The following is a 14,149-nucleotide window of genomic DNA, read 5'->3' as shown; positions in this document are numbered from 1 at the left end:
AAGGAGTGAGGCTTTTTTCTTTTCTTTTTTTTTTTTTTTTTAAATCTAATGTTCACTCTCCCAAAGCCTGCAAAAGCAGACAGGGCTGGGCCAGCTTGATGCCAGGGACCTAGAACTCCACCCGCGTCTCCCATATTGGTAGTGGGGCTCAAGCACTTAAACCAACAGCTGCCTCCTCCAAGATTCATTAGTAGATATTTGGATTGGAAGTAGGATAGCTTGACTCAAATCCGCACTGCAGTGTGAACGCCATCATCTGAAGTGCCTAGTTTGCCCCTTGTACCACAATACCTGTTCCCTGACCCCAAACTATTTTAATGTAGGAATTGCTGCTTCTAGCTATTAAAAGGAATACTTTAAAAATTAGAATTATAAATGTTTGTCTTGGGAGCATTTGGCACATGCAAAATACCAACGAAGGTGGTTACTATATTATTTGTTCTAAAGAGAATCTATCAATGTAATTTAACCCTTGTATGATGAGTTAATTTACAGTTGACACTTGATTAAATTTTGAAAGATGATAATGAAGTGATACATTTGTATGTAGACTTAGAACACTTAGAATAACTATTCTAATAAAATTGTGATTGTTAAATATCCTGGGCCATTGCAATTTTACTTGGTATTTATTTCCACACCAGTTCATTACCAAAGTAATTTAAATTTATCATTATATTCTATTTACTCATTTTATTAATGTAATATCCATAAAATAGTCTTTTCTGAATGCATACTTGATTAGATGTAATTCATTAGTAAAACACCAATGGCAAGTTCTGATTAAATAATTATTACATATATCCTTTTCTCTTTTTAAATGGAGGGAAAGATTGCTTTTCACATGTAATGACTCCAGTAGAGTATTTAATCACTAATAATATACTTAGCAGAGAATGCAATTACATTAAGTAAACCAAAAGATGTAAAATTATATTCATAAAACAAAATTTTAAATTATGCATAAAATATGAATCATGTGGCATCAAAAGTGTAGATAAATACATAGATGTCTTTGACACTAACATCTCATATGAGCACCTATTCAGGTCTCAGCTAATGTACTTGGGAAGGCAGCAGAAGATAGCCCAATGCTTGAGCCACTGTTGCCCATATGGAAGACCCAAATGGCGTTCCTAATTCCTGGCTTCAGTCTAGCAAAACTAAGTAGAAAAAGTGCCTGTTTGGGAATTGAGCTAATGAGTGGACACTTGATGTTTCCCGCCCTCTGCTTTTCTTCCCTTGAGTAACTCTACCTTTCAAATAAAATGAACTTTTAAAAACAAAACAAAAAATACAAAAACGCTGAATGTCAAAAGGCAAACAGCAAACTGAAAAGGAAACCCATGGGATGGAAAAGAATATTTGCAAATTAAGAATCTGATAAGGAGCTAATATCCAGAATGCATAAACTACTGTAGTTCAACAGCAACCAAGCTTGTTAGGTATTTCTCTGAACAAGATTGTATAAATGAGCAATAAGATCATGAAGTAGTGACCAACACTGCTCATAGTTAGGGACATGCAAACCCAAACTACCATGAGACAGCATCTCCCATCCATTAGTGTGGCCTCTATCAAAGAAAACAGTGACTGTGACTACGGATCTGGAGAAATCAGAACTTTTAGGAATTGTTAGAATGCAAAATGATGCAACTGCCATGGAAATTAATAGTTTCTTCAAAAATAAAAAAAAATCATGGTATAATGTAGCAACCTCACTTTTGAATATATGCTCAAAAGATTTGAAAGAACAGACTCAAACAGGTACTTGTACAACCATGTTTGTGGCTGCATTATTTACAACTATAAAACATAAGTGTTAGCTTTGGAAGCATTTTTATTTAATTTTTATTGGAAAGGCAGATTTGCAGAGAGAAGGAGAGACAGATCTTCTGTCCACCAATTTACTCCCCAAGTGGCTGCAATAGCTGGAGCTGAGCCAATCAAGCCAGGAGCTTATTTCAGGTCTCCCATGTAGGTGCAGGGTCCCAAGGCTTTGGGCCATCCTGGACTGCTTCCCCAGGCCACAAGCAGGGAGCTGGAGGGGAAGTGGAGTAGCCGATCCCAGTGTGTACAAGGCGGGGATTTAGCCACTGAGTCATCACGCTGGGCCCAAAGCTAGGCCTAAAGGAAGGGAAATTCTGACAAATGCTACCAGGATGAATCTTAAACTCATAAAATAGTAAATTCATAAAGGGAGGAGAATGGGAAGTTATAGTTTAATGATCTAGATTTCAGTTCTGCAAGATAAAAAGGGTTCCAGACGTGAATGATGGTGATGCTTGAACAAGAACACGAATATTTTCTACTGAGCTGTGACTTAAGACAGATTAAGAATATAATTTTATACTATTTACCTGATTTTAAAAAAATATAAAGTTATTGTAGGTGATACAACTCTTAAAATTCTTATAGAATTTAAGTTCTAAGAGATTACGGATTCTGATAGCCAACTAGGAACAAATCTAAAAATAATTTTGGGTTTCTTTCTTATACATTAAAGGAGTGTATACAATCATGCAATCATGTATCCTATCATATAATTATATGTAAGATAATTGGTTCAATTATGTTTTATCTTTAATGATGGAAGATATTCTGGGGAAAAGTAAAAGAATTAAATACAGTTAAGCCAATCTGAACATTATTCTCCCATTGCAGATCTGTGTCCACCTGTTCACATGGTTTCACAGCACAATGAGGTGCACTGGCTCTTGGAAACTGTGGCTTTGGATGGCAGTGTTCCTTATACCTTCTTCCTCTTCTGTGTCAGTCAGGGACAAGCCAGGTATGTAGACCACCTTCATGCCCAAAGTCCAGATATTATTTATAATCTTCAAATCATTTTTAAAAATTGATGTTAATCTTAAGATTGCAGAAGCCATAGATTGCAGAGTAATTTAATATAAATACTAATTTACTGTTTTCCATCACTGATCTTCACAGGATACTCATTAAGAATTTCTAAGATTACTTGATTTTTTCATGTTATATTTATATATATGCTATATTAGTGTTGTTATCCTTTTCTGTCATCGATATTTACAAATATAAATATGTTTGTAGATGTTATTATATAGGTAGTATTTCCTCTTTATCAATTGCCACTCAAGCTGTAGGGAGATTCATTACAAAGTAGGATAAATGAGGATGTATCTAATCTTAATGAGGTAAGCATGAAGTTTGTGATAAAGGGAATATATATTAATTATGTCATTTTTGTAGTCTCCCATGTGAGGCAAGCAAAAGATTAACAGATCTTTTGAGAATGTTTTGAACTAAACATCACATTAATTTGCAGCTGTTAAATTTATCAATCATAATGTATGTTTATATAAATAATATAATATTTAAATAATATACATATTATTATACTTACTATTATTTTAGATGATGCTTACATAGTTGACCAGGGTGGGAAGGATCCAGAATCAGGGAGAAGTAGGCGTGATTATTTTTTTCAAACTATTTCTCCTTCCCATTTCTGGGGGGTGGGAGGAGGTAAGGGGATAGGCCATATCCAGCCTCCCAACCATCGCAATACCCGAAGATGGAGAAAGGCCACCCAATATCAACTCAGGGTCACAATGTGGTACATGCTCTGAGGATTGTGCCCAGGTGAATACAATAGTTCTAAAAAGTGATCTATGGATGAGGAATCCCTTCAAATATCCATTGGCTGACACAGTCGACCTTAGAGTCTTTATTCACCCAAATATTTGCTGTCATTGTTTGGCTGGTGTAGTTGTCCGTGTTCTGTTCTCCATTCTCTGATATAGTACCAGATGTCCTCTGCGGGTACCAATGGACTAACATGTCCTCTATGCACGATGGTCTGCCATTCAGCACTCCATCCTTTACACTGAGGACCGGTTCTTATAGGAGTACTCGTGGACCTGGGGCAGGTGACTATAGGCCAAGCCTGATTCCCAACCCTGGGACTCATGGACATGGCACCCCACTGCAGGTGTGTCCAAGAACCTGGCCAGGTGACCTAAGCCCCATCGGATACCCCACCCCTGGAGCTCTGAAGTGCAGCACCCACCATGCAGTCAGGCTCAAGGCCCTGGGTCATGTGACATGGAACCTGCTGAACTCCCTACCCCTGAAGCTCTGGACCCAATACCCACCAAGTAGGGGGGCTCGAGGACTCAAGCCAGGTGACCCAGGCCCTACGAACCCCTACCACCAGGGCTCATGGACCTGGCACCCACCACGAAGGCAGGCCTAAGCACCTGGGCTGGGAGATCCAGGCCCCTTCAGACTCCTCCTGGGTCTTACGGACTCCACCCATGGGCTTATGGATCCCTTACTCACCTCACAGGTGGACTGAAAGTCCTGGGTCATCTGATGCAGGCCCCGCCAAACCTGACTGCAACCTGAAGAAGGACTTCCCCAAGTTCTTTATTGGGTTTGCTTCCAGTGGCAAATCTTATACACATTTTTAAACTTGGTAATGTGCTCAATTTGGAATATTTTCTTGATAAACATACTGAGATTTTTGAGTCTGAGCCTTACATAAAACAATGACTTATAAAGGCATAATAAATGTTGGTATTTAAGAGTGTTAAAAAATATAAGTCCTTACAGTGTTTGCTAGTTTAGTAGGAGGTACATTTCCTAAAATTTGCATGGATAGGGCCCGGTGGCGTGGCCTAGCAGCTAAAGTCCTCGCCTTGAAAGCCCCGGGATTCCATATGGTCGCTGGTTCTAATCCCAGCAGCTCCACTTCCCACCCAGCTCCCTGCTTGTGGCCTGGGAAAGCAGTCAAGGATGGCCCAATGCATTGGGACACTGCACCCGCATGGGAGACCCGGAAGAGGTTCCAGGTTCCTGGCTTCGGATTGGCGCGCACCGGCCCGTTGCGGCTCACTTGGGGAGTGACTCATCGGACGGAAGATCTTCCTCTCTGTCTCTCCTCCTCTGTGTATATCTGACTGTGATTAAAAAAATGAATAAATCTTAAAAAAAATTTAAAAAATTTGCATGGATATTTGAGTGCTGGATAAATGACATGTGGTTGTCATACAGTTTTTGGGGCAAACATTTTCTTTGGTGAGAAACACATGAACAATAACTGATAAATTACATAGCTGGATACAAGATCGAGGATTTTATTGTGATAATGTCTACAATTCCAATTCATCAGGAAATAGAAGGTAATGTTTTGTGATTTAGTCAGAGAAAATGGGATAAGACAGGATTTTTAAAAATTTTCTTTCCTTGTTTATATAATTGGGATGAAAAATTTGAATAGGACACAGATTTTAGGCACATCCTAGGGTATAGTATGTTCTTAATGAAAACGATGACCTGAAGTATCACGTAAGATTTTCTGGGACTAGTGTGAGTAAAATCACCTGTGGTATCAATTTCATCCTTCTACTCAGAGGACCACGATGCAGATCAAGGGGCAGTAGGATTCAGTAACTTATATCTTTATTTAAATCCCCTGTGGATAGAAGGCGGGACATCTGAGGGAAGCACTTGGAGAAATACTCACTGTTGGGATGATTAAGATTTCATTGCCTATTCTCTTCCTCTGCAGATATCTGGCATGTTAGGCTAACAAACTTTCTTTTGTCTTTTGTTATTTGTATCTTTAGTAACTTTAAAAAAAAAAACTATGTGGCAAGACTACAACTGAGTTGCATCCTCTTAAAATTTTTAGGGATGTAGCACAGTTTTGTTAACTGTCAACACGATGTTACAGAGAAGAGCTCTAGAATTTAATTATCTTGTATAACTGAAATTTCCACATTTTAGAATTCCTTAAACATTTTGTTTTTATATCTTCACCATCTCAATTCTTTAGTTTGTGCTGTATGTCTACTCAGATTCACATGTTGTATTCCAATTCATATAGCCAAATTAATCTTGAAAGATTTTCCTAAGCACATGGTTTCAAAATGAATCTGAACTCTTGTAAGATTGGTATTTCACAAAGCATTAAGGGAAATTACAAATAATTGATCTTTGTTATACCATTTGTGAAAAGGTGCTGGTGAAACCACGTGTGAATGTGAATGGAAATTGCTTAACTTCATGTATCACTTGCATGAATTGGAAATGTTAGCACAGCACTATCAGAACAATAATTGAAGCTTATGATATGCAGGGCATGGCCTGGCAGAGTGCTCTTCGTATTTCTCGTATGTCTAATTCATAGCGCAAGCTTCCCTTTTTAGTTTCCTCAAGTACAGACCTGTGCGTGCGGTCACTAACCATTTACCGGAGGGAAGTGATTACATCTAAAAATAAAAGACAGCAAATCTGAAGGAGGAGAGGCTAGGGTTTCAGCTCTCGAGACTGTGGAGTTGTCAACAGTTTACAGTTAAACATATGGACATGAAGCATAAATTGAGTCCTCTAATCACTATGTCTATGCTATCTTAATGAGTTCTTGGAGTGTTCCAGTTGGGATAGGATTCAAGAATAATTTGAAGAGATTAAACAGTAACTTGAATTTTAAAAGTATTAAGGGTATTTCAAATTACATCATTTCACATTTGTTCAATTTTGTTATGTTCAGATTTGGAGATATTGTGAGCTTGTATATTTCCATGCAACTAATCAACTTCAATGTAAATGTGATGATTTCATCTCAGTTGCTTGTCAAAAACATGAAGAGGATTGTATTAAAATGTACAATACTAGATCATCTCAATCTGCTTTCATCTGTAGTTTGATACTTTATTCTCCATCATACAATCTGTATATCAAATAATTAAAATTTCTTCAATTTAAAAAATCAATTAGAAGGAAAACATACCAAATTGCCAAATGAAATAAACCCAGAAAATCAGAGTTTAAAAAATATGACAGAAGGCCATGTAAGTTGCAAACTTTTCTTTTGTATGGTAAAACTTCAGGTTAAGCATTCAGGCCAAGTTAATTATATACCAGGTCCAAAACTATCCAGAGAAACCTTTGTAAGTTAGTTTTCTAATAATTGCAAGGAAAAGCTATTCTGCTGAAATGTGACTTTGGCTAACTGACAAATACCTCAATTTGTTTGAAGATTTATTTACTGAAAGTAAGAACTACAAGCAGGAAGATGTGGGAAGAGAGTGAGCAACAGCAAGTGCTCATCTATTCTTTGGGTCACTCCTTAGAGAGCCATAATGGCCAGAGCTGAGCTAGACCAGAGTCAGGTCAAAGCCAGGAGCCAGGAGATTTGTCTAGGTTTCCCCTGTGGGGGCAGGGACTCAAACACTTGGGTCATCCTCCACTGCTTTTTCCTAGGCTGTTAGCATGGAGCTGGATGGGAAGTGGAGAAATTTAGACAAGAACTGGTACCCATTTGGAATGCCAGTATCACTGACAGCAGATAAGCCTGTTACACCAAAACATTACCCCCTGAACACCTCCCTCTCTTTAGAAGCTCTGTCACATGGAGAAATTTTATCTTGTGTCCTTTTTCAGAATTCCTTGTGTCCAAAATGGTAACATATTGGAAACATATTGTGCCACAATACTCAGTGGCTACTGTATTTTGAAAGTGAGAGAGAGCTTCATAATGACTGAACCAAATAGCTCCTAACTGGATATTCTCTCTTGGAGGAGTAGCGCTAGAGCAGACATGAGTAGTAAAGCTGTGGTGACCTTTTGTGGATTCTAAGATAGCTATGTTCTTATTTTATTACTTTTAAAAAGATACATTTTTACTAACTTAGAAGGCGTATAGGTAGGAAGAAAAAGATTGACCTTTTATTCCTAGTTTCTTCCCCAAATAGTCTACACAGCTGGGACTGAGGCAGGCCGATCTCAGGAGACTGAACTCCTTCCAGGTTTCCCATTTGGGTTGTAGGGGTCCAAGCCCTTAGGCCATCTTCTGCTTTCTTCCCAAATGAATTAGCAGGGAGCTGATTTGGAAGTGCAGCAGCCAGGACTTGAAGTGGTGACCATATAGAATGCTGACACTGCAGGTGAGGGGCTTACCTCACTCTGTCACAATGTCAGAATCGCCACCCCTGCCTCTTGTCCACATTATCTCTGTTGTGTTCTAGTCTGTGCACTTCATCTTTTTGTTAACTAATGTTTTTCTCCCAAAAACTTAGTTATTCTATATTCCTTTATCAAAGGAATGGACAAAATATGAAGCATACAGCGGGGTGTGAAGGTGGTTACTATCGATGGAATTATGCAGCCTGTCTCTCTCCCAGTACACTAAGAAGTCTGTTTTAGCTTTGAAAAAGTGCAGAACATTGGAAGGTTCATTACTTGATCCCTTCATGAAATGAAAACAAACTAGTTGTGTGTCTGTGGAACACTATTGCTTTTTATATTCCTCAACTATAGTCTACTCTTCAGGAAAGTGCTGTGTCATGAGTTTATTTGTAGGTAAATAAAAATTTTCTTTAATGTGTGTTGGAAAGATCTGGCAAATAGGACTTCAGTCAAACTGGGCAGGGTAGAAGTGTGATTTTTATAGATAACAATTTATACATATTATATGTACTCATAAGGATCTGAAGAAATAGAAACTAAAGCACAAAAAATGGACAAAAGGAATTAGGAATTTCTTAGGGAACAGTCTCTTCCGTCATTTCACTTCATTTGATAATCACATCCATTCCTGCAGCTTTCAATGTGATGTATGTGCTATTCATTCCATAGCCCAGACCTCTCCTTTGATTTCCATTTCTATTTGATAATTTTACTGCTTGAACTTTTTTCATATTAATCAAATGAGTTATATTTTACCCTAGAGTCACAAATACTTCTATTTTTTGTCAAACTAAATTTCAAAAAAGCTATATATACAAAAATGAGATTCCAGTCCAAAATATAGATATCAAATTACACAAAATTTTGCTACTCTTAAATTCATCAGCTGATAATTTTAAAACAGAACAAAGAAAGAAAACAACATGAAATAGAAGTTTCAAAGTGTAAGCAGAAATGGTAAAGGAGGTTTTGTGAGAAAGGCTTGGAATATAAAAAAAATGTCATCCTCAACCTGTCTGAGTTTAATGGCACGTCAAACATAAATATTTCTAACTCTTCTCTTCCACCATGGGTTGATACGCACTGGCAAATTTCCCTTTACTGAAGAGAATTCCACTAGAGAAATCAACTATTCATCCAGCTAAGAAAGCCAACTTTCTCCTAACTGCAGCCAAGTGTTTCACATTCTGCTTATTCTTATGTCTCAATTCCTTTCCTTTCCTTCCATTTCCATTTTCATCTTTTTAGCCTGACCTACCATCATAGCTGAGTGAAGGCATGCAAGTAGGATTGCCAGATAAAATATAAGATGCCCAGCTAAATTTGGAGTTTAGGTAAACAATAACTTTTTAGTAAACGCATGTTCCAAATATTACATGGAATAAAGTTATGCTAAAATTTTTTGTTATTCTTCTGACATTTAAATTTAATTGGGCATACTATATTTTGTTTGCTAAATCCAGCAATCTTATTTGATATATTACAGACTGGTCAAAAAAGACTGCTCTCTGTGGGAACATTTTAACCGAGAAATGAAGGTAGTGAGAAAGGAGGCTTGCAGGCACCTGGATATAGTGAGCTCCAAGGTCCTGAGCAAGGGCAAGGCAACATGTGGGAGACATAGTGAGAAAGGCCAGAGACTGGACTGGAATCAAGTGCTTGGACGGGAAGGAAGGGGGCATGCACTTCTGAAAAACACATTAATATTTTGTTTGTTGTCAGACTGACCTCTATGCCTTTAAGGTCAAAGGCTTGACCTTGGACCAGAGTGAATTCACATAAGATAATAAATACTGGAAATGGCCAACGCTTGTCTTGTAGAACTATTTCTAGATATCATGTGAACACATGGGCATCTGGAGCTAGCATTGTGGCACAGTTAAGCCACTGCTGTGCTGGTTTTAGTCCTAACTGTTCTTCTGATCCAGCTTCCTGTTAATGTGCCTGGGAAGGTAACGGAGGATGGCACATGTAGGTGGGTCCCTGCCATCCCTGTGGGAGACCTGGTTGAAATTCCTGGTTCTTGGATTCAGCTTGGCTCAACCCTGGCTCTTATGGCTCAAAGTGAGAGTGAACTTGACAATGAAAGGCTTTTCTCTAATTTCCCGCTCTCCATGTTGTGCTGCCTTTTAAATAAATAAAACTTCAAAAAGGACAGGTATATTTCTGAATTTTTACCTTTCAGTATAGCTCCGCAAGACTGACTTCAAAGTGAGTCACTGATACCCTTTTAATTGGAAAAATATTCTGTGGCATTCCAGAGAAAGCCCCAAACCACAGGTAGTTCTTAACCTTAAATATGCTATGTTTATCCTATATATACACATTAATACTAATGTTTAGCTGGCAAATTAGGCATAGTAAGAACAGCATTAAAACAGAACAACTGTAGAATAGACTTGTAACATAAGCCATTTTAAACCATTGAATTGTTTATTTCTGGAATTTTGTTCAATATTTTCAGATCATGAATGGCCTCAAGTAAATCAAACTATGAAAAGCAGAGTTACAAAGGGAGATTACGATTCTGTATTATTCATTTATGTTGCTATTTAAGTACAAATATGGAGATGTTAAGTACAAGTGGTAGCTCCATTTTTAACAAAGCTAATAAATAAATGATCCTAATAAGCTACTATGCTTTCTCCCTGTAGTCAGAAAGCTACTATATAAAAATAGTGTCATACTTAGATGGCTCCATAAACTGTAACACATGTAACAACACATTTATACTTATTTTTCATGATCCTTACAATTTTGTTTGCCTTCTTTGTCTTCCTAATGCACAAGGAATGACTTCATCTCCTATTTTTCCTAAGGCCAGAGGACTCTGGCTACAGGGAGCTGTTTGTCTATATTTAGTATGCACAAGCAACACACACTTATCTACTGAAAATTGCATCATTTGAAAACGAAAAATTAAAAGAATAGGTTTGTTAGTCTGGTTGTCTTAGTTGTTAGAAATGGAAATTCAACATGTTTTCAAACAATAAGAAAAAAAATGTGACATATCTCCATTGAATATTTAAAAAATTATAAATGTGAATATAGAAAATGCCAAAATGACAGGAGATATTTTATCGTAAGAGTTTAACTCAAGATTAGAATGCTTAGCAATATAGTAGGAAACCAAGCAAGCGGGCAAAAACATCGTATAAGGAATGTGATTGTGCATGTGTGAGGAGATTTTCTTTTAAGCACATGTTTAAAACTGAAAACAAAACATTTCTCCTAAAGACAAAAGATAGTTTATAGAGGTATAATATTTCATCTCATATGTTTTTCAGCAGCTATCTCCAATACAGAAAGCAAGAAAAGTTAGTTTACATGAAAGTTGTCTTTTATTTCAACTCTACCAGAAATGGTCTTAATGTTTCTTGGATTGTTTGCTCTTAGGTGCTCAGATTCTAATTTTTGGATGAAGAGATGAGTAGAAATTGTATAAAAAATGTCATTAGTTAGTCTAGAACAAATGGTTATAGACTCAAATATGGCCTAGCTGCCTTTCATTTTGCTTTGGCTGTCTTTGATGCATAAAAGTTGTTTTACTTCTTACAATAAAATACATGACCTACGGAGAGTCAGAGATTTGATTTTCTTAAAGACATTTGGTGGAGAAATAATTTTTAAATATTGCTGTAAATGTTACATTCTATTCATTTCAAAGTGACAAGCTTCTTACTTTCACATATCATATATTCACTAAGTTTTCAGAATAATTTAAATAAGATATATTCTGTTTCCAACTTGGCAGTAGACCAGCAGAGCTTCCACTCATTACCAACGGGTCATGGAAAGATGTCCCTTTCCGTTGGACTGACATTTGTTTTCCTAGTTGATTTACTGGGGCTTCCCCAATATGTTGTGAATAAGTTAATCTTATTGATTACACTCCTCCAGTCATCCATGGTCACTCTGAAAATCTGATCAGAATTTAGCTTTTTAAAAAATTTTGCAAGAATTGTTTTTAATTTCAGATATTTTCTCAGAAGTTTAAAAAGGAAAATGGAGAGAGAGATTCCATCTACTAGTTCATTCCCAAATGCCTGCAATAGCTGAGGCTTAGGTTGAAGCTGAGGGCTTGGAACTCAATCCAGATCACCCACCTAAGTGGTCGGAACCCAGTTACTGGAGCCATCATCTATTGCCTTCCGGCATGGGCATTATCAGGAAGTTGGAACTGGAGAAAGAGCTGGAGCTCAAATCTAGGTGCACTGACATGGGATGCAGGCATTCCAGCTATGCTCCTTGATACTCGGCGGAACTCCTGCAGCTTTTAGTTGTACCTACCAGAATTTATTCGTGTGTTCTCATGTTGATAATCATTAGATTATCTCCACTTTTAGACTCCTATGAATGATTACGCTATGAATGATTACGCTATGAATATTCCCATCACCTCTACACACTCTTGGGAGCTGGTTTTTGTGGATCAATGAATTTCTACCGGAGAGATCCTGTATAGTCAACTTTGGTAAATAATACCAACAAGTTTGCTAAAGTGATTGTGCTGCTTTCCACTTCACAGACAATAAGGAAGAGGTTTTTTGTTCTACATCTTCATTAAAGCTTGGTCCTATAAACTCTTAAATTTTCATCATTTAACTACATCTCATTGCAGTTTTATTTTGTCTTTCTCTGTTTATTAAAGAGTACCTTTGCATATTTGGGTTATCCATTTTAATATTACTTCATGATGTTCTTGTGTGTTTTTGAACACTGTCAAATTAAGGTCTGTAATCTTATTGGCTTGCAAGAGCTCAATATCTTCTGCAGAATAATGGACATGTGTAGTACAAGTACTTGCCTCTTTATTCTTTTAACACTATCTTTTGATTAATGAAGATTTTAACTTTAATGAATTCCAACATAGCAATTTTTTTCTTTTGTGATTATTTCTTAGAGGCCCTTTTTTGAGTCTTTGCTGCACAAAGGTTCGGAAGTGTTGTATTCTTGGCAGAGGCTTATTTTTTCTTTCACATTTATGTCTGATTATATATAATTTAATTTCTGTGCATGTGAGGTAATGGCCAGAGTAGAGTGATTTCTGATTTAACTATCCAATTAACTAAGCATTATTTGTTCAAGAGTCCATCACTTCTCACCCAAATTGCCATGGCTGTTGTGTGCAAAGATGGAAATTAATGGGTTCATTTGGGGCCTCTTGTTCCATTAATCTTTCTATGTGTATACCAACACTGTATAATAAAAATTCCTGATATCTTTTAGTTTTTCTTCAGCCTATTTAATTCTATTTTTAGTTCTTTAAATTTTTGTTGTAATCCTGTAAAAATTTGAGTCTTAACTTTTACAAATATGTACGCTAAATCTTGAGATAATTTGATATTTTAAGATACAGAATCTTGTAATAAAAGTACTTGTTCTATATTTAATTATTTAAATCTTGAATTTCTCTCAGCAGTAGTTTCTAGTTTTTATTTTATTTTTGTTTCCAAATTTTCTATTTCTCCTTTCTGTATTGAGAAGTGGGAGGGATAAGGAGAGAAGCTATACCCAGCCTTCCAACCACTCCAGTAGCTGGGAATGTGGACCCACCGCCCAATATCAAGCCATGGTCCCAATGTGGTGCACACTCCAAGGGTTCTGTCCAGGCGGTTTTGATAGTTCTGAAATGCTATGAGTCTGACCAGGCCAAGTATGAGGGAACCCTTTCAGTCCAATGGGTGACATATTCCACCTTAGAGTATCCATTCACCCAGATGTTTGCTGGCATTGTTTGGCTGGGGTAGTTATCCAATTTGTTCTAGGATGATACAAATGTCCCCTGCAGGGCTCAGTGGGCTGCCATATCCTCCATGTGAATCTGGGTCAATGTCCACTACTCCGTCTATTCCAATGTGGAAAATCAGTTCTCGCAGGTGGGCCAAGGGCCCGAGCCAGGCGACCCGGACCCCACCAGACCCAGACCCACAGGGTTTACAGAACCAGCACCCACCATACAGGTGGGCTAATTTCTATTGTAGAAACTTTACATAATATACTTGGAGTTTATTACAATGTCCATGAATTAAAATCAACACTTGATCATGTTTACAAAATACCTAATAGTTTTGCTTTTATTTAAGACGTGATGATGTCTGCAAGATAAGAACTTTTAAAGTGATGAGATAACTTCCAACAACATTCAGTGCAGTAATTTCACTTATATTAGTGTGTTGTGGTAACATTGAACATA

The 14,149-nt window shown here is 37.2% G+C and overlaps 1 protein-coding gene across 1 annotated transcript in view; it reads left to right on the top strand.

The window, feature by feature from the left end:
* The first annotated feature begins 2,700 nt into the window (after positions 1-2,700).
* Positions 2,701-14,149, top strand: part of COL19A1 (collagen type XIX alpha 1 chain) — a 341,639-nt gene continuing 330,190 nt past the window's right edge. Inside the window, exon 1 of the mRNA XM_058669675.1 lies at positions 2,701-2,791. Within this exon, the coding sequence (XP_058525658.1) occupies positions 2,701-2,791 (91 nt within the window). The remainder of the gene's footprint in view (positions 2,792-14,149) is intronic.

Source organism: Ochotona princeps, chromosome 1, assembly GCF_030435755.1.
Source record: "Ochotona princeps isolate mOchPri1 chromosome 1, mOchPri1.hap1, whole genome shotgun sequence".
Classification (NCBI taxonomy): domain Eukaryota; kingdom Metazoa; phylum Chordata; class Mammalia; order Lagomorpha; family Ochotonidae; genus Ochotona; species Ochotona princeps.
This window is presented reverse-complemented; position numbering and strand designations above follow the sequence as displayed.